Source organism: Microtus pennsylvanicus, chromosome 2 (assembly GCF_037038515.1).
Source record: "Microtus pennsylvanicus isolate mMicPen1 chromosome 2, mMicPen1.hap1, whole genome shotgun sequence".
NCBI classification, from domain to species: domain Eukaryota; kingdom Metazoa; phylum Chordata; class Mammalia; order Rodentia; family Cricetidae; genus Microtus; species Microtus pennsylvanicus.
Window position 1 is genome coordinate 32,378,591 of NC_134580.1, and position 20,782 is coordinate 32,399,372.

The 20,782-nt window shown below is 50.6% G+C and overlaps 2 protein-coding genes across 7 annotated transcripts in view; one reads left to right on the forward strand and one right to left on the reverse strand.

The window, feature by feature from the left end:
* Csad (cysteine sulfinic acid decarboxylase) lies at window positions 1-19,643 on the reverse strand. 4 transcript variants are annotated; one of them, XM_075960754.1, is made up of 16 exons: window positions 19,089-19,169; window positions 15,703-15,751; window positions 9,677-9,813; window positions 9,354-9,480; window positions 9,175-9,265; window positions 8,788-8,894; window positions 8,351-8,466; window positions 7,781-7,860; window positions 7,436-7,490; window positions 2,842-2,958; window positions 2,701-2,765; window positions 2,396-2,477; window positions 1,825-2,024; window positions 1,687-1,738; window positions 1,471-1,560; window positions 1-797 (listed from the first exon to the last, which is right to left on the reverse strand). In XM_075960754.1, exons 3-16 carry the CDS (start codon window positions 9,800-9,802, stop codon window positions 624-626), a joined length of 1,482 nt encoding a protein of 493 aa, XP_075816869.1. In that variant the 5' UTR covers window positions 9,803-9,813; window positions 15,703-15,751; window positions 19,089-19,169; the 3' UTR covers window positions 1-623. The 4 variants fall into 4 exon arrangements, with proteins under 4 accessions (XP_075816869.1, XP_075816868.1, XP_075816871.1 ...); XM_075960753.1 differs by lacking the exons at window positions 15,703-15,751; window positions 19,089-19,169 and adding an exon at window positions 19,507-19,643; XM_075960756.1 differs by lacking the exon at window positions 15,703-15,751 and having other exon boundaries at window positions 19,089-19,222.
* The window catches only part of Znf740 (zinc finger protein 740), a 10,085-nt gene continuing 8,357 nt past the window's right edge, over window positions 19,055-20,782 (forward strand). The window contains exons 1-2 of one of the 3 annotated variants that reach the window (XM_075960757.1): window positions 19,055-19,195; window positions 19,940-20,450. In XM_075960757.1, the coding sequence (XP_075816872.1) occupies window positions 20,442-20,450 (9 nt within the window). In that variant the 5' untranslated portion in view covers window positions 19,055-19,195; window positions 19,940-20,441. Of the gene's footprint in view, window positions 19,196-19,939; window positions 20,518-20,782 lie in introns of those variants that run through there. The other 2 variants (XM_075960758.1, XM_075960759.1) reach the window with 2 other exon arrangements.

A 20,782-nucleotide genomic window follows, 5' to 3' on the forward strand; every position in this document is an offset into this window, starting at 1 on the left:
TACAATTGAAGCTTCATTTTTATTGTTCTGTTTCAAAAGTATGTAATCTGTTGCATAATAAAACGAGGAGGCACACAAGGTCTAGGAGGTCTGACTGGAAACTGCCCACTATCCCACTGCAGGGAAACCATTCGCCTTCACAGTGCCACTCAGCAGCCTTTTCCTGTACACGTGTGCTTTTAGCAAAACTCAGAAATCACGATTATATAAATTCATATCTAGCTTTTCAATATACCATTTCCCTCATATTAATAAAAATTCTTTGTAAACGTAATTTTAATGAAAGAATATTTCGTTTGTTTGCTTGAGACAAGGCTTTCTCTGTGCATCCCTGGCTGTCTTGGAACTCTGTAGAGCAGGGTGGCCTTGACCTCACAGAGATCCTCCTGTCACTGCCTCTGCCTCTGTCTCTGCTCGGATTAAAAGCATCTGCCACCACACGTATTTCATAAAAACATACCGCGGTGTATTTAAACTCCCTCCTAGTGGCAAAGGCTTCACTAGAAGGGTTAGTGTGGGGGAAGCACACAGTCAAGGCCACTGTTTCCTACAAAGCTTCCTTTTGAGAACCCAGGAGGCCACCAGCGATCGGGTGAGGGGGTGAGGCGGAGAGAGGGAGCAGCTCACAGGTCCTGGCCCAGACGCTCCAGCTCGCACAGAAGGAAGTCTATATCGGCCCGGGTCAGTGTGGGGTTGGCCACCACCATTCGGAAGAAGTTGGCCCGGGTCCCATGGGGCTGGTAGCCAATCATCATGGAGCCCTTCTTCACCATGCGCTCCTTGAGCACAGGTGCCACCTGTGGGCAATGGGGGAGCCCTGAAGCGGCTGCTGCAGCTGCCTGGACCAGCTGCGTAAAGAAGCCGTGTCCCTGCATGCTGCACCGTCTGTAGTGGGCTCTCTGCTCACACCCTTTCCACCACATGCAACCGTCCCTGTTTTCTGCTTTCTCCCACCCTCTCCTCTCTCCAAGAAAACTGGAGCCGGGAACATCTCCCAACCAGCGCTGCTCCTCCCGGATCTCAAGCGCTCATCCTCAACACCTCTCCCTTAGTGCCTGACGAAGATCACCTGTGCCGTGGGATCTAGTGGTAACTTACAAAAACACTTCATTTACTGAACACAAGGATAAACAGTCCTCTTCTGCAGTAACAGCCCAGGAGGCCACGGCTCTGCTGCCTCTCCAGGGTACTAAGGCGTCCAGCACTAATCTATTCTTAAGGATACAGGCACATCTGGGACAATCCTTCTGGGTTCCGTCCCCAGCACAGCGGCAAAACTACTCCTGCCACACACTGGTGAGTTCCTCTGGTAACATTCTGCTGTCTCCTCACTTTCCGGAAACATATCTCTCTCCCTATCTGAACCCCACGAAAGAAGAAGACAAGGGGGGTGCTCTTCTGCACTTGCCATCTCAAGAGTGAGGCTGGAGCATGCTATACCAGGCAAAGCCAGCAGAGGGCGAAGCCTACCTGAGACAGCCTTTCAGTGTAATCTGGACTCTCCTTCTGCCCCCGCAGGCTGGGAGGCACAAACCAGAAGCACACATTGACAAACTCAGGCTGCGAGGAGGGATGAGGAAGGGATGAGCTGAGGAATGGGGCTGTTTCCCCGTCTCCGTCCTGGACCTTTATGAGGCTTCATGTATGGGATGGGAGCAAGGCACTCAAAGGATCCAAGAGTCCTACCTCCATGACCAACTCAAATCCTTCCCGCTTTTTTATCTCCTCCACCAGGTACCTGGGGATAAGGGGTGAAAAAGCACACATGGCAGAGGCAGGGAAACACCTGGAAGAGGACGAGATCTGGGGTCCTCCCGCACCTACCGGCTGAGCGCAAAGGCCTGGTCGATGCGCTGCTCCAGCCCTCGCTCCCCTTGCGCCTTCCACATGAGCCACAGCTTCAAACAGTCCACATGGCGGCCACACTGCACCACCTTGTCTCCAGTGTCCAGAGCCACATCATAGAACTTGTCCTGCTGGAAGAGGTAGCTGGCCTGGGACCCGTGGCAACGCCTGAGCAGGTTCTGTGGGGAGAGAGATGTCAGAGCGGGCCTTCCTACAGCGCTGCACACGGGGGTGGGGTGGGGTGGGGCGTCTCGACTCAGTCACCCTTCCTCTCCCTGGAGCTGGGCAGCATTGAGGGCAACTGCCAGTCAACCCTGACCTTTCTCTGGGTCGCTCCTAAGACCAAAACTCTTCCCAAATTCTGTCCAGGATCCCTCTGACCACACAACAAGCTAGAAACCCTTTCTGGCACACAAGAACAGGCCACTGGGCTCATGGGAGCTAGTCACAGAAACTTGGTTTCAGGTGGGAGGGTAAAGGGAGCACATTCAGGCCTGGGTTCCTCTGTGGCAGGACAGGAGGCTGGGGTCCGGGATGAGGGCAGACCCACCGAGGTGTCCCGGAGCAGAAGAGCAGAACACTGCAGCCCTGCGCCGAGAAGCTTGTGAGGGTTCCAAGCCACAGAGTCAGCCCTGGGTGAGACAGAACAAAACTTTATCAGTGCTTCTTCCTCCCTCCCCTTCCAGACATCCAGTAAAGGGCATACCCTTCTCCTGCAGGCCTGCCTCCCTCCTGCCTTCAGTCAATCTTATCTCTAGTCCCATCTCACCACTCCCTCCCCAGGCTCCACAGTTTGTGACTATGGTGAGGACCCCAGATTTGAAGGGAGGGATTCGGGAAGGAGGCTGTGTGCACCTCTGGATCCCATCCAGGAGATGCCTGTGTGTCCGAGACAGCAGGACGCTCCCACCCCAGGCAGCCTGTGAAGCAGAAGAACAGCATGGGTCTTGTCCTCAGCGGAGCCCACCCTACCCCCTCGACCCAAGTCTCACTCACATCCACATGGAACCACAATCCGTGACGCTGGCAAAGATCAGCAATGGCATCCAGGGGGTCAAAGGCCCCCAGCACGGTGGTACCAGAGGTGGCACTGACCAGAAATGGCACAGAGCCCTGTCGCCAAAAGGTAGAGGAGAATAAAAGCTGTAGAGTTCAACCTGTTCAGACTCTGGAGATGGCCCTACGCTCTCTGCACCCTTCCTAGGTTCTCTTTTAGTTTTAGTGCTAGGCTGGGGAGACAGCTCAGTCAGTACAGTGACTCAATATGTGGACCTCAGGTTGATCCCCAGAACCTATATGAAAAAACAAAACACACACCCACCTCTAGGTGGCATGAGCCTGCAAACCCAGCTCTAGGAAGACAGATAGGTAGACCCTGAGCCAGCCAGCCTAGCTTAGCTGGTAAGCATCAGGCAGCAAGATGGAAGGCTCCTGAGGAGGAACATCAGAAGCTGGTGCTAGGGTTTCACATGTACACCAGTGCACACCACCATACATGCACACTGCCACACACGCACACAGCCACACACGCACAACACCACACACTCACACTACCGCATGCTCACACCGCCACACACGCACACCACCGCACACTCACACCGCCACACACGCACACCGCCCATGCACACCGCCACACACGCACACCGCCCATGCACACTGCCACACACGCACACAGCCACACACGCACAACACCACACACTCACACTACCGCACGCTCACACCGCCACACACGCACACCACCGCACACTCACACCGCCACACACGCACACCGCCCATGCACACTGCCACACACGCACACCACCGCACACTCACACTGCCACACACGCACACCACCGCACACTCACACCGCCCATGCACACTGCCACACACGCACATCACCGCACACTCACACTGCCACACACGCACACCACCGCACGCTCACACCGCCACACACGCACACCACCGCACACTCACACCACTGCACACTCACACCGCCCATGCACACTGCCACACACGCACACCACCGCACACTCACACTGCCACACACGCACACCACCGCACACTCACACCGCCCATGCACACTGCCACACACGCACATCACCGCACACTCACACTGCCACACACGCACACCACCGCACACTCACACCGCCCATGCACACTGCCACACACGCACATCACCGCACACTCACACTGCCACACACGCACACCACCGCACACTCACACCGCCCATGCACACTGCCACACACGCACATCACCGCACACTCACACTGCCACACACGCACACCACCGCACACTCACACCGCCCATGCACACTGCCACACACGCACATCACCGCACACTCACACCGCCTCACACATACACCATGGCACATGCATGCCACCACACACTTGCAGCACCACACACACACACCACGGCACATGCACACTGCCATCATGCATCCTGCTGCACACGCACACCACAGCACATGCACACTGTTGCACACATATACTACGCACGTGCACACCATAGCACACGCACACCAAAGCACATGCACACAAACACATGCACATACAAACATAACATGTGATGTCTTACTTAAGAGCCAAATACTATTGAAAGTTCCATACTATAAAAGTTCATACTGACATCAGATAAGTAAACAAAACAAATTTAAACTACCACAAAGAAAAGCCCAAACACAGATGGCTTCACTAATGAATTCTATCAAATATTTAAAAACTAAACACTACTGGGCCAGAGAGATGGCTCAGCAGTTAAGAGCACAGCACCCACCAGCAGATCTTCCAAAGGACCCAGGTTCAAGCTCCCACACTGACAGCTCATAAATGCCTGTAACTCCAGTCTCAAGAGATCCAACAACACCCTCTTCTGGCCTCCCTGGGTACCAGGCACACACATGGCACACAGATATACATACAGGCAAATCACACATATGTATAAAAATTAAATTTAAATTAAAAACAATAAATAAGTACCAGTTCACAAATATTTTCTCCCTAAAATCAGAATACATAAAACCATCTTGAGCTGGAGATGGAGACAGCTCAGGGCAAGAACACTTTATCTAGGATGCCTGAGGCCCTAAGCAGAATCTCCAGAACCAAACTTACAAGAAGCAAACAACAACAACAAAACACATTAGCTCACTTTGTGTGTACACAATGGAACATGAACACAAAAATAAAACTAAGAGGCAGGCATGACCTTTAATCCCAGCACTTGGGAAGCAGAGGCAGGCAGATCTCTGTGAATTTGAGGCTAGCCTAGTCAACATGGAGAACTTAGGACAGCCAGAGCTACATAGTGAGACCCTGTGTCAAAAACAAAAGAAAATAAGAAAATAATTTCCTGTAGCCAGGCCTGGTGGTGCTAGCTTATAATCGAAGTCATTCAAGCAGCTGAAGACTGTCACATTCAAAACCAGCCAGGGCTACAAGGAAAAACCCTGTCTCAAAAAACATCCATCAATCAATTAGTTAATTAACCCCAGAAGAGAGCTCTGGAGATGTTCGGTGACAGAACACTCGCTTGGAACGTTCAGTGTTCTGGGTTCAGTCGCCAGTACTGAACACATCACACAAAACTAAAGATACAGAAAGTGAGAGACCTGCCAGGTGGGGCTCCACACTTTGTGATCCTGGCACTTGGGATTCAGAGGCAGGAGAATCTGGAGTTCAACGCCAGCCTGAGCTACACAGGACTCTGTATAAATGAACAGACCTAACTTATGCTGTGTGTGGTCATGCCTTAAACCTCAGGACTTGAGAGGCAGAGGCAGGTGGGTATCTTTGAGTTTAAAGCCAGCGTGGTGTGGGTTCCAGGCCATTGAGGGCTACACACTTAGACCCTGTTATCAAAAACTAAAAACAAAACAGCAAAAATAATGTAAATTATAAGGAACAGGGCAAAAGGCTCAGTAGTTACGAACATCCACTGCTTCTTGGGAGACGTGAGGAGGTGAGCTAGGTCAGCTGCTTGCTCTTCAGCCTCTCTGGGAAGCAGGATTCTACCTCAACCTTTGAATCATGAGTTCTTTAGCAGGACAGAGATTTAGATAAATTCTCTGAGCAGCTTTGAAAGAGTCGATGCCTGTGGGAACAGAATTTATTTCCTCAGGCTGCAGCTCTGGTGGCCTAGCCTCTGCTGGAGGACAACAGAAAGCAGGTTAGGACTCTCTATCCCCAGCTGGGAACATCAACAGTTGCTGACTTCTGAGAGGAGGGTCAGTTTTCTTTACGGGTGTGGCATTTGGGACCACACTCCAATGAAGAACATAAACCAGAATCAGCATGCTGCTTACTATATAATAATAAAATAACAATTATTAGTACTAACGATGAAGAGGACATAGGTTGGAGGTGCTGCTTTTTGGAGGACCGAGTTTGATGAGCAGCACCCACGTCAGGTAGCTCCCACCTGCCTGTAACTTCAACTCCAGGGCTATCTGATGCCTTTGGACTCCACAAGTGTAACATGCTAACACACAAACACATCCTTTAACTATAAAAATATTGGAGCTGGAGAGATGGCTCAGTGGTCAAGAGTGCTCTTCTAGAGGACCCTGGTTCAGGGTTCAGGTAATTCCAGTTCCAGGGGATCTAATGCCTTCTTCTGGCCTCTGCAGATATAGGAACTCAAATGGATCACAGGTATACATGCAGGCAAAACACCCATACACATAAAAGCATAATAAAATAGTTTTTAAAATATGTAAACACAATTATTCCAAATAGCAAAATAGGGTGTCCATTCTATACAGTGACATGAAATACATATTTCATGTATATGGAGGTATTTTCATGTTATCATATGTACATTCCTATCTTATTGTTACATTTGGCTACACTGTACCCCAGTGGTGGTGGCGATGATGATGAAGACAACAATAGTTATGTCACACACTGCAACCACAGCCCACATCTGTAATCACAGCACCAAGTAAGCTAAGGCAGGAAGATCAAGTTTGAGGCCAACATGAGCTGCACAGCAAGAACCGGCCCCTAAAAGCAAGCACGGCAGCAGACACAGCTGACGTCTGGACGTGTATCTGCGTCCAGTGCTAATCTAAGCACTCTGCACACGAACTCATCCATCCTTAGAGCAGCCTTCTGTCATTTCACACAGACCTGTCAGCGTTTATATTACCTACCAACAGGCATTAGGGCATTGTTTTCAGTTCATACTTTGTTCCGGTAAATGTCCTCGTGCACAGAATTCTATGAACTTGTACTAATTAACAATTCTCTGAGCAGAGGACCTCTGAATCTGCGACAGATGTACTTAAAAACTGGGCAGGGTATCAAACATGCCGTACCTTCTCCCCCATGGCAGCAATGCTCACCAAAGCCTGCATATCCTCCCCAGTGTCCCTCTGTGTGACTCTCGGTCCACAGAAACCTTCCACACTATTCATGCTTCGAGCACCTACCACCATCCCCACAGGGTTGCTTGGGACTCCTTGGAAATTCAGAACCTAACCCACCTACAAGTGTCTGTAGAGTCCCCGACACTAAAGGAGAGGCGTGAGGAGTATCTCAAGCAGGAAGAACTTGAACCATCTTTCCTGAGGGGATAGAGGGTCCCTGCCCCACTACCCAGTGACCTCACTCACCTCAGCCTCGGCCAGACTGATCTGCCTCTCCAGGTCCTCAGGGTCCATTTTCCCTCTGAAAAGGAAAACTGAGTGAGTGAAGCCAGTGCAGGTGCTCCAGACCAGGAGTGCTCACATAACACAGGTGGGTAAGGAGAGGAGCAATACAGAGGTCATGGTACAGACTGAGACCTCAGAGCACCGGGGAGGATGCTAGTGGGCACTGAGAAGCAGGAGCAGCAATTCTGAAAGAAGAGTAGGCGGGAGAGTGCACCAGGGACAGGGCCTGAGGCCAGAGCAATCTGGCAAGTAGGTGCCAAGCTGTGCCAAGCTGGGTCAGGGCCATGTCGGCAGAAGGACCTTCACCTCTCATCAGCCTTGACCACTCGGACACTGTCAGTGCCAAGTCCGAGAAAAGCGGCTCCCTTACTGACGGAGTAGTGACACTGTGGAGGAACGCAGAGGGCAAGTTAGCGTGGCCTGAGCCGCGGCCCAGAAGGCGCTATGGCTGGGGAGGGCAACTGATGGGACCCTGTGGCCAGGACTGATGGGACCCTGTGGCCAGGACTGATGGGACCCTGTGGCCAGGACTGATGGGACCCAGTGGCCAGGACTGATGGGACCCTGTGGCCAGGGCCTTCAAGTGTTCATGTGCAGGAGTATGTTGGATCTGAGTTAAATACAGGCTCGGAGCTGGTGGGTCTGCAACAGCATTTCTAGAGCCTCCCAGGTGATGTCAGTGCCGCTGGAGCGTGAACTACCTCAGAAGTGGAACCTGCGCCTACAGCACTTGTCTCACCCCACCTCCAGGAAGGCAAGAATATCTGGCCTCACCCACTGGAGGCAGGGGAAGCCAGGAAGATTTGTGGGGTCTCTAGCTGAGCTGGCAGAAGATTAGACTCAGGAGTCAGGGCCAGGCCTGTGACTCTTCCCTACCTCCTTTGATGTGAAGAGGGCCAAGGGTGGCAGTGCCCGAAGCCCTCTCTGCTTGCAGTCTGGGTAGCGCTGATAGCGGGCCAGATTCAAGGCATACATGTTCGAGATGGAGCCCCCTGTCCCAGGGAGAGAATGGTAGCAAAAGTGAGTGGTAATGCTGGTCAAACAGAAGGCCTCACATTAGCTCCCAAGCCAGGAATTCCTAGGATTCACAAATAGCACAGGGGCCAGACCAGCTCTGGGATCAAGAGACCCTCTATACCCCCTGAGCTGCCCACTTAGAGTCACTTCCCCATGACGGGAAGCCTCTCGTGGTCTAGTCCAGTGGGACCCAAAAGGAAACAGCCACTGCCCTCCGCACTAGTTGCACAGAATAAGAGAAAGTACAGGAGGCAGGGCTTTTACAGAGACCCAAGGACGGCCCTCTTCTCACATACCAGGGCAGAAGACCCCGTCCCCGGAGTTCCAGCCCACCAAGGCACGGAGTTTCTTCAGCACCTCCTCTTCCATAAGTACAAACACAGGGGCAATCTCATATGTGTACCTGCCAGGGAACATCAGTGAAAAGGGTCAGGTAGGAGTACTGCCCAGCTGAGTCAGAGGGGGTGAAGGATCCCAGAGCTCACATGAGAAAACAGTGGGGTAGGAGGCACGAAGAGGCTGGAGGACAGAAGGCCAAAGGACAGACAGGAGGGAAAACATTCTCTCAGGAGGCATTTGTAAAAAACAGGGGCAAGGGGCAGAAACCACGGTCCTGTCCTACCCAGATGACTTCCCCAGCAAACCCAAGTTCTCTGTAGACACGAGGGCCCTAGATGGCTCACGGGCTGGTGTTGAGGCTCTCCGTGATGATGCGCCCAGCCAGAGCATGGGGATCTAAACCTGAGAAGAGCTGGTTAAAGAACCGGGGGTGACCTGGAGGATGGGGAACAAGCAGGGGTCTCAGGGTGGACCTGGGTACTCCTGGGGCCAGCAAGCCCTCCCGCCAGGTTCCCAGGCACACCAGTCTTGACACTGTAGTGAATCACAGTCCGGCAGCGTTCCAGAATCTGTTCCTGAGACTCGCCCTGGCTCTGCAGCTCCAAATCCAGCAGCTGCCTGAGCTCCTCAGGCTCCTTCCATTCGCAGACCTAACAGGAGGCCGAGATGCAGCCATGACAATTAAGACAGCTCAAGAATGCTCTTTCCCAAGCATACACAAGCAAGGGGGAATGACGGACCAAAAACCCAGAGTGCAGCTCTTGAGACTCATGAGGGACATGGGTAAACTCACTGGAGTCAAGTCTACAAGACCACGGGCAGGAAGAGGAAGGAGAAAGGGCCCACCTTCTCTGAGGCACTGGTCCCTTTCCGAATGGCCTCATCTACAATAATCCCAAACACGTCCCGGAGCAAGGCCTCCACAGCCATGGGATCCCCATTCAGAGCAGTACGTGGTTGGGAGGCAGCCATCAGGATGAGATCTGCAAGCAGGGTGGAACCATGCCTCATTTAGCCTGTGCCCCACCGGGACCCAACAAGCAAGACCTCCTACTGGGTAAGGGGCCCGAGGTCCATGCTAAGTGCAGATGCAGGGAGGAGGCAGCATCCAGAGAGAAAGCCAGTGTCGACAAGAAGGAAGGGAAAGGCAACCCACGCCAAGGACACAGCACTTACCTCTCTGCTCAGGCCTAAGTTCAGACGAGCTGGCGACAAGGTACACAATGAACTTTTCTGAATAGTAGGATCAAGACGGCAGAGGAGTAGGGTAAAGCCAGCAGTCACATGGCTGGGCATAACTCTCATGACCCTTGCCCAAAAGAGAACTTTTACAAATTTGGGACAGGGACAGCTGGCTAGGCTGAGCTCCCTGGCTAATAATTAGCTGATAGCCGGGTGGTGGTGGCGCACGCCTTTAATCCCAGCACTTGGGAGGCAGAGGCGGGCGGATCTCTGTGAGTTCGAGGCCAGCCTGGTCTGCAAGAGCTAGTTCCAGGACAGGAACCAAAAGCTACAGAGAAACCCTGTCTCGAAAAATCCAAAAAAAAAAAAAAATAATAATAATAATAATAATAATTAGCTGACAGAGGAAGGGTGGGGCCATGATAAGAAAGGCAAAAGCAGGTGGCACATCCCCTCAGAGAGGGCATCATGAGTGCCCAGGGAGTGGGGAAAGACTGGAGGAAGGCAAGGGCAGAGGGGCCCAGGAAGGGCCTGAGATGTGCAAGTCAAGCCATCCTACCGCTGAGACTGCAATCCTAGTTTTGGGCTGCAGAGATGGCTCAGAGGTTAAGAACACTGGCTGATCTTTTACACAGGACCTGTGTTCAATTCCCAGCAACCACATGGTGGCTCACAGCCATCTGTAATGAGATCTGGTGCTCTCTTCTGGCCTGCAGGCATACATGCAGACAGAACACTGTATACATAATAATTTTTTTTTTTTTGAGACAGGGTTTCTCTGTAGCTTTGGAGCCTGTCCTGGAATTAGCTCTTATAGACCAGGCTGGTCTCGAACTCACAGAGATCTGCCTGCCTCTGCCTCCCGAGTGCTGGGATTAAAGGCGTGTGCCACCACCACCCGGCTTTTCTTCTTCTTTTTAAGGTTGTTTGTATCTCAGGCTGATCTCCAACTGGATATGTGGCCAACAATGATTTTGAACTCCTCATCTTCCTGCATTTACCTTTCAAGGGCTAGGATTATAGGAATGAGCCACTACAGGCAGTTTATGTCATCCTGGAAGTCAGACCCAGGCTCTGTACACTCTAAGCAAGCACTGTAACAACCGAGCTACATCCATACCCTAGCATCCACATCCCTTCTGCAGACGGAAACTTAGACATAGCTCAGGCTCGCCTTAAAACCAAATCCCCCTGCTTTAGCTCCCAAGGACTGCGATTAACAGGCCTGTGCTGCCAAGCCTCCCCTGCCCTGACTTCTGAAGTCTTCCAGAGGAACTGTGCCACACAAGCATCCATGCTAGGACTGAGACAGCCCTGCCCTGCTGGCGGACACAGACACACATGCAGCAACAATGGCCTGGGATCTGATCCTGACAGAGCAGGTAAACAGCAGGCGAGGAGCCCTGAAACAGAAGGAAGAAGGCCATGAGCTAACATGGGGTAAGCAAGCTGCTTCCGACGCCGGCAGGAACTGGCCAGCTGGGATGCAGGGGCAAAGTTGAGTGGGTTATGGTAAGCCTTAAGCATCAACCCGACCTAGGAATCTAATTTTACGCTGCAGAAAATGAAGTCACTAAAGGAGTCTGCAGCAAGTCATATAATTAAGTTGATGCTGACAGCTAGTTGTGCTGCTTCAAGCCTGCAACCACAGCAAGAAGCAGACACAGGAGTGTCATGGCAAGCTCCAGGCCAGTTAGCACTACATACAAAGACACTGACTAGTAAAGACAAAAACAAAACAAGAATTAGAATGGGAATGAGAAAGATGAGCTGGGCGGTGGTGGTGCTCACCTTTAATCCCAGCACTTGGGAGGCAGAAGCAGGTGCCATCTCTGGGAGTTCGAGGCCAGCCTGGTCTACAGTACAAGCTCCAGGACACCCAGGTCTACACAAAAAAACCCTGTCTCTAAAAACAAAATAAAATGAACAAACAAAAAACATTTTTTAAAAATTGATGCTTTTAGCTGGATGTGTGTGGGCCCACTACTCAGTGCTTAGGAAGTTGAGGCAAGAGGATCACTATGAGTTTGAGGCCAGTCACAACTACGTAGAACTACACAGCAGAGAAAAATAATGACAGCTTGAATTCTGCAGGAAAATGGATGGTGCTAGAAAACATCATTTTTTTTTTTGGTTTTTCGAGACAGGGTTTCTCTGTGGTTTTGGAGCCTGTCCTGGAACTAGCTCTTGTAGACCAGGCTGGTCTCGAACTCACAGAGATCCGCCTGCCTCTGCCTCCCAAGTGCTGGGATTAAAGGCGTGCGCCACCACCGCCCAGCTTTAGAAAACATCATTTTGAGTGATCACTTGTACTTACTCATAGGTGGTTTTTAAACATAAAGCAAAGAAAGCCAGCCTACAAACCACAATCCCAGAGAATTTAGACAACAATGCGAACACTAAGAGAGACTTACATAGATCTAATCTACATGGGAAGTAGAAAGTAGAAAAAGACAAGATCTCCTGAGTAAATTGGAAGCATGGGGACTGTGGGGGAGCACTGAAGAGAGGAGGGGAGAGACAGGGAGGGGAGCAGAGAAAAATGTAGAACTCAATAAATATCAATAAAAAGAAAAAATTAAAAAAAAACTACATAGAAAGCTCCTATCTTAGAGGGGGGGAGAGGAGAAGAAATAAAGGAAAGAGAGAGAGAGAAGAAAAGAAAGAAAGAAAAAAGGACAGAAGGAAGGGAGAAAAGGCTGGGTGGTGGTGGCCTATGCCTTTAATCCCAGCACTTGGGAAGCAGAGGCCAGCCCACTCTATAGATCAAGTTCCAGGATAGCCAGAGCTGTTACACAGAGAAACTCTGTAAACTCTGTCTCAAAGAACGTGCAAGAGAGGAAGAGAGGGAGGGTGGGAGGGAGGGAGGGAGAGAGAGAGGGAGAGAGGGAAAAACTGATGCTCAAGAGGCCAGTCTCCAGCAGCGGGATGCAGAGTTGATAGGCAAGGAGAAGCCACACCAGCTTTGGTCATTCTCTGGGTTACACTGATTCTGACAAAGGCGCTGTTGAAGGAAATGGAAGAATCAAAGGTGACTGTGGAGTTTGTACTTGGGTGGCCAGAAAAGTTATAACCCATGACAAATGTGGAAACAAGAGGGAGAAAACTGAATGAAAGTGAATATGAGAGAGACCTCCTGGATGTGTCCATCCTAGAGATCCACGCTAGGGGAAGACCCAGCTAGAGCCGAGTGAGATCATCTCAGGGAGCTGAGTCTTTGCAAGGTTCAGAGGATGGTGGGGAGAGCAGCAAAACTGAGGGGCACGTGGATCTGGAACAGAGCCACCTTCCTGAGTGCAACTGTTCAATCCACTGTCAGTCTTCACAGGGCCTCACGCCAGCACTCTCTGGGTCTGGGGAACCGTGAATACTAGCCAGGATATGAGATGGAGGGTCAGTCCCTCAGAGCCACTCTGCTACCTCCCCCACCCCAACAGCGGCAAACATGGAGAACAAAGGTCAAGAGACTAAATGGGTAAACTGGGCTAGAGATCAGAGCCTGCCTACTACATAGAAAACCCTGGGTTCCATCCCCAGCACTACAAAAACAAACCAAAAACAGATCCTACTTCACAACATTCCGTACTTAAAATGCACTATGCTGACCTTCACACTGGTTCAGGGAGGCCCATGAACCACATTTTAAAAAGGGAACGGGGCTTCATAGTTTTCACTGCAAATACTAACAAATGTCAATATATTTTCTCCCTCTTTACACAACAGGAACATAATCATTCTTCTACATACTGCTTTTTTTCCACAAACAAAATATGGGTACGTATCATATTAGTACATACAGCGCTTCCTCACTGTTAACATAACAGCTTTAGGAGATAAATTTTACACACCGCAGAACTCATCCCTTTATCCAGGGGTTTTAGTAGAGCCACAAACTTGAGCAAGCACTGCCACTACCTAACTCTAGAACCTTTTCCTCATCGCAGGGATAAACTCATCAATAGTCACTGGTTTCTCCCGCCCAAACCTCTGGCACCCATAAATCCACTTTCCATTTCTACAGATTTGCCGGGCTGTGCAGGCCACTGAAAAGGCAGCAGACACTATGTGGGGTTTGTGACTGGCTTCCTTGGGGAAAGAAACACACTGTTCTAAAGATTGCAGCATGAGCCAGTATTTCACTCCTTTTTATGACTGGTTCATACTCTTTATAGGAACATTATGTTCTTCATTTGGCCATTTATAAGTTCCTAACTGTTTCAGTCACTTGTGGCATTGGCTATGATGAATAACGCTGCTATGAACATTTGCGTACAAGTTCTTGTGCAGACATGTGTCTTCAATTCCCCTGAGGATATACCTGCTGGGAAAACTGCTGAGTCACATGCTAACTATGTTTAACCTCTTGAGGAATTGCCAAATTGTTTTCCAAAATAGGTGCCCTTCACAGTTCTACCAATACTGGACGAGGACACCAGTTTTCCACCTTTGCAGAGACAACCACCTGCATGTCTGACCAGGTCAACATTCATAAACCTTGTACCAATGTAGAAAATATTGGACCGGCAAAATGGCTCGGTAAGTGAGAGGTGCTTCCCACTAGGCACCTGGATTGGACCGTGGACCCCACATGAAAGATGTGGAGAACTAACTCTCGTAGAGAAGTTGTCCTTCAACCTCTGCATACACGCGCACGTGAATGCATATGCACACACATGCACATACACACAAAACAGGTAAACATAATTTTAAAAAATGCCTTAGAGGGGTAGTAAGATAGCTAAAGGTGCTTGTCACCCACCCTTAGGGCCTGAATTTGATCCCAGGAATGCAAACGGTGGAAGGATGGGTTTGCAGCTGCTGTTCTCTGCTGCAAAAGATACAAGTGCATGCACACAGGCAGCTCGCTAAGCAAACAAATAGAATTAAGAATCATATTTTTAAAATGTCTTAGTAAATGTCCAGACCCTGGGCTGGAGAGATGGTTCAGCGGTTAAGAGCATTGCCTGCTCTTCCAAAGGTCCTGAGTTCAATTCCCAGCAACCACATGGTGGCTCACAACCATCTGTAATGAGGCCTGCAGGAAGAATACTGTACACATAATAAACAAATAAAAAAAATGTCCAGACCCTTAGCTTCAGCAAAACAGAATGACACACAACTTTTTTTTTTTTTTTTTTTTTTTGAGACAGGGTTTCTCTGTTTAACAGCTCTAGCTGTTCTGGAACTTGCCCTGTAGACCACCACTTTCGAAAATTAGGCGTGTAGCTCAGTGTTACAGTGACTTCCTACTGTGACTCCCAGCATACCTCCCCCACAATAAACAGACATCTCAATATAGTTTTATATAAGTGGATCAGTCAGTTTTTATGAAGCAGTAACACACTTCAAAATCGCACTGTTTGCCTTAGGAATCAGAGTTCTGCTGTACTGCTCTGTCTGACCCAGCACTCTTGAGTTGAAGCAATCCTCCTGCCTCAGCAGTGTGAGCGTAGGTGCATAGTCCTGTGCTCACTTTGCTTTGCTTCATGTGCATTGCTGGGGATAGAACACCTAGGGTTTAATTCCTAGCACCCAAGTTAACAGTAATTACAGTCGCAGGCGACCCAGTGCCCTCTTCTGGCCTCCTCAGGCACTGCATGCGTGTGGTGCATATATACACATGCAGGAAACAGCAGACAGAAATGAACGTACCCCTTGACCTGCATGCTTAGTACTCAACTAGCCCTTACCTATGTCTTAACAGTCCAGGGTCCCCAAATCAGGGAAGACTTGGTGTTCCTGTATCAATTAACAATCAAGGTTAATACCCCACAGATGTGTCCAAAGGTCAACGTGATTTCTACAGTTCCTGAGGAGAGTCCAGTATCTAGGTTATGTCAGGTTGACAAAGCCAAGCACCACAACAGTGCCTCCAAATTAAATATACAACAATCTCACCTTAGTTACACCATTAAAATAAAAGTTACTTTAAAACAAGATTGAGAAGGGGCTGAGTGTGGTAGTGCACACCTTTACAGATCTCTGTGAGTTCACAGTGAGAGACACTGTCTCAAAAAAAAATGATAATGATAATAAAATGCTTAAGGAGGGGCTGTAGGAGTAGTTCTGTGATAGGCCCTCAGTTCCATTCCCATCACAACACAAAAAAAGAAAAACCTCCAAAATTTTCCCAAGTATAAGGAATGTCCCTTGAACATCATTCTATTTCCCAACTTCTTCTTTTTTTTTTTTTTTTTTTTGGTTTTTCAAGACAAAGTTCTCTGTGTAACAGCCCTAGCTGCCCTGGAACTAGCTCTCATAGAGCAGGCTGGCCTTGAACTCACAGAAATCACCTGCCTCTGCCTCAGGAGTGCTGGAATTAAAGGCTTGCGACTATTTCCCAACTTCTTTATTCACTATCATCAAAGGTCTAAGGGGCGGCAAAGGGAACTAGACAGCTTGTGTCTATTATGCAACCGTACTGGCTCTCAAGAGAATGGTTTAGCTTGTTCAGCAAACACTGACTGTCTACTTCTGCTTGGTTGGCACTGCCCCAGGGACTGTGCTTATCCTGTGGGTTCCAGCTAGCAGCCAGCAAAGGAGCCCATCGTACGTGCTGGCCTTCAGGTAATGAGGTGGGGACGCACTCGGGACTCAGCGCAGCACTATTTGGGGAAGTGATGCAGTGAAGCAGAAAGGCTGAGTTAGGGATGCTACACCAGAGGAGTCCTGCCTGACGACAAAGAGACCCGGACAACTAGCTACCTCCAGAAGTTCTTTTAACTAGGCGTATTGTTAGAAAGTTAACAAACTGGGGCCTTTGGAATGGCACAGCGGGCAAGGGCCCTTGCTCTCAAGCCTGGTGAACTGCGTTTCTCCATCCCTGAACCCACACAGTAGAAGCGGAGAACTGACTCTCAAAAGTTGACCTCTGGCTGGAGAGTGGTAGCACACATCTTTAATTCCAGCACTAGAGAGGCAAGGGCAGGCGGATCTCTGTGAGTTCAAAGTATGTGCCACCACCACCTGACAAGGTGTTATGCAGCCAAAGCATATGAACTTTGCTTCAGAGGATGACCCCAAATTCCTGATCTCCAGGCATTTTGTGTGGTATGTTTGTGTTTTGTTTTGTTCTGTTTTACAAGACAGGGTTTCTCTGTACTTTGGAGCCTGTCCTGGAACTTGCTCTGTAGCCCAGCTGGCCTCGAACTCAAGGAGATCTGCCTGACTCTGCCTCCCAAGGGCTGAGATTAAGGGCGTGCACCTCCCCCCATCAGATGTCAAATATACACTACCCACTGGGTTTGTAGCCAAGCAAGAGTAATTTAGGAGACTTGGAAGCCAGCTTGAGCTACAGAATGAGGTCCTACCTCAAATAAAAACAGAAAGTAAAATATACTGTATGACACATTATAAGTGATCGAAAAACATGTACTGGGTAACAAAATATTTGTCTGACCTCAGAAAAAGTGGCTCACAGTAGAGTTCACCAAATGGTAAGACTTGGGCAGCGGTGGAGAGTTGTAGAGACAGCACAGTAGCTGAGTGTCTAGCATATGCCAGGCCACGCATTCCAAATGCATCCCATCTGTCCCCAGCACCAAAAATACAATAATAGGGACTGGAAAGACGCCTCAGCAGTTTAGAGCACCGGCTGCTCTTCTAGAGGACCCAGGTTCAGTTCACAACACCCACAGGGTGGATCCCAACAGTCTTAACCCTAAGTGTCTCTGGCAGGTTTCTAGGTGAATGAATACCTATGCCCTCTTCTGGCCTCTAAGGACACCAGACACTCAAGTGCTACACAGATATACATGCAGGCAAAACACCCATACACACATAAAAATAAAACTTTAAGCCAGTGGTGGTGGCGCACACCTTTAATCCCAGCCCTCGGGAGGCAGAGACAGGTGGATCTCTGTGAGTTCGAGGCCAGTCTGGTCTACAAGAGCTAGTTCCAGGACAGGTTCCAAAGCTACAGAGAAACCCTGTCTCAAAAACAAACACAGAACAAAACCAAAAAAAAAACAACAACAACAACAATAATAAAAACATTCCTGGGGACATTTCTCTCCGTTGTATGTGAATTTTGGGATGATCCTAAGAGGATCGTGGAAATTACTTGAACGGTCTAAAATGTGCAGGTCTATAGTTAGGAAGCCTTATCTTTTTTCATTATGGACTTTTTTTTTCTTCGATAGTGCCTTGAAGTCTCCTACACTCACCAGACGGCAGCTAGAATAGAGTGGAACGTAAGTGGAATCCCTGTTTCCTTCTGCTAAGTGTGCACTTCGAGTATTCCATCTTTTAACAGGTCCCCTCTCTAATGCTAAGCTGCTCGAGGATGGTTTTAATTTTCCCCTTTTCAAATGCAGCCTGGCCCAGGGAGCAACGTGCCTGTCCAAGTCTGCAACAAAAAGTCCATCGAAGGGAAAAAGAAGGCGTTTTCCTGCAAGGAAGCCTGGGTTAGATCACCCAGAACAGGGAGGAGAGAAACTAACGAGTCTAGCTCCGGGCACAAGGTTGCGGGAGCGGAGCAGGGCTGCCTTGGGTACTTCGGGAACGTCTCCGAGACTCACATTCGGAATGTGGTTTAAGCGTGTACCGCAGGACGGCGCAAAGATTTAACTCTACTACCAGCTGACCTGTCTGCAGGACTGCGCCGGATAACAAGCCAGGAAACACAAACCTGACCAAGTTAAATGAAAAGATCAGGGGTACGAAGTGTTCTAGCGTCTACTTGGGGCTCCGGACTTAGGAGCAACAGGAGAGAGGGGGAGTTTTTCCAGAAGTCAACCAGCTCAATTACCGAACCTTCTCAAAGAACACTCAGCCCCTAAAGACTTCAGGAGCGAGCCTGGCGCCTGCCCTCAGTCAAGATGGCGGCCAAGGCGCCCGCACGCCAGGGCGCACGCGCACCCCTTCGCACCATCCTCCTCCGGTCCTGGCGATCGCCACCCCTCCCACTCGCCAGCTGCAGCACTCTGCGCGTCCCCAGCCTCACCCCTCTCTGGCGGCCCCCTCCTGACCGGGCTCCCGAGCCCGGAAGTGGATGTGGCCGCTTGGCAGAGAAGACGAGGGGGAGGGAGAAGTGCTTCCGGGGAAACGGGCCCCGGGTTGGTGTTTGTAAACTTGCCTCGGTCCCGGCGCGGGCAGCGGCGGCCGCGAGCTTGGCACCGGGTGCTTAGGGCCTGGAGGAGGCGCCGCGCGGCGGAGGAGACGGCGGGAGGCCGCGCCGGGCAGGTAGGCGCGCGCCGCGGGGAGGCAGCGTCGAGCAGGCAGACGGCGGCTCCTCAGCAGCTCGCAGGCCGTGGGGCGCCGCGCGCGAAGGGGGAGGGGAGCGGGGCGGAGGAGGGAGGGAGGAGGGAGGGGGCCGCGAGGGGAGGGCCGCGGCCGCCCCCGCCCCGCCCCGCCCCCCGCCGGGGTGAGGGGGCTCGCTGGGAGGGGACGCGGGCACGAGCACGCAGGTCGCGCGATGCTCTGCACCGGTCCCCGCGCTGCGGCTGCTTGCAGAGAGCGCGCCGGCCCTCCACCTCCGCGGCGGATTTACGTACCTTCGCGCGGACTCGGAGTAGCGCTCACGTGTGGGCATTGCCCGTCGGTGTCCAGCAGGCACCCCGGCGCTCAGCGGTGGCCCCCGAGCTTCCCTCCACCACGCTCTGCCAGCGTCTGCGGAGTGCCAGCCTTGCAGGCCGGCCCACTCTGCACAAAAGCCCCAGAGGGCCTCCGCCCCCTTCTTCCGTTCCTAAAATGCCAAATCCGAGCCTTTACTCTGTTGGCAGTGTCTCTCCTGAAGACCCAGCTTCCTTTTACTCCTGTTGGCTGCTCTTCCCGGCCCAGGAGGCCAGTTTCTTATACTGACCCAGAAAGAAAGCTCTTGACTCTTGTCCTCCTTTCGAGCTTCAGAGCGCCCAGCAAAATAAGTTGAGCGAGCGTATGGCCTGAGGATGTTGCACTTACGGGCCTCGTCTCCCTTTCTGATTTCAGATTTCCGGAGCAGACCTAGAGCTTCACCAAGAAAATTCAACTGGGAAACCAAGACTGATAGACTCTCATTTCTTCAGACAATAGGCAGAAGCCACAGACCTCGGATTTTTGCAACACCTGTTTTCCCTTTGGAGGACGCTAAATTCTTTGAGAGGACAAAGGCAGTTCATTATGGCAACTGAACTGAAAGAACAGGAAGGAGCCATTACTGTGATTTGGTGACAGTTCTTCAAACTACCGTGTCTTAAGGGAAGCTGGATAAAGAACTTCTGAACTTTTGGGTTCATTAAGTGAAAAATCAGCATGGCTCAGGTAAAAAGCTCTCGCGTCCTCCTTCAAGACCGCTCACTGGGAAGCCTGTTTGCAGTGTCACTCTTGAATTCTGCCTTAGTCAACAGTGTTGACCATCCCCAGTAAGCCGAGCTCTGTATTAAGCACCAGGGGGAGATCTAGAGGAAGGAAAGGAGACAGGCCTCCCTGCCTTCAGGGAGCTTCCAGTCAAATGAAGGAGGTAGGCTATACACCACGTCACAGGCACTGATGTCGGTGGGCAAAGCACCTTACACTCTGTACTTCTGGTACGTGGAGTACTTGGGCATGAGGGAGTGAAGAGCCTGGTGAATGCTTCATTTGTTTTTCTTTTTCAGCAGGAATTTTATTGAGCTCCTGTTACATGCAAGGCATTGTGCTTGGAATACAAAGATGAATAAGATTGTCCTTGTCCCCAGTAAGCTTCCAGGCTAGTTGGGGGGAGGGGGAGGAATGGAAAGACAGTCTATTATTTATTTTTATGTTCACAGTGCCTTGCATAGTGTCTGGCTAGTAGTAGAGCGTCCGCATCTG

What these genes read in the sequence shown, in the direction of transcription:
- Csad (XM_075960753.1), bottom strand. Translation starts at nt 9,802, where the DNA reads ATGGCTGCCTCCCAACCACGTACTGCTCTGAATGGGGATCCCATGGCT. An exon ending in GAGAGCCTCAACACCAGCCC is followed by an intron (nt 8,895 to 9,174) that starts GTGAGCCATCTA and finishes GTTCCCTGGCAG; the next exon opens with GTACACATATGAGATTGCCC. An exon ending in TCAGTCTGGCCGAGGCTGAG is followed by an intron (nt 2,959 to 7,435) that starts GTGAGTGAGGTC and finishes TTTTGGCGACAG; the next exon opens with GGCTCTGTGCCATTTCTGGT.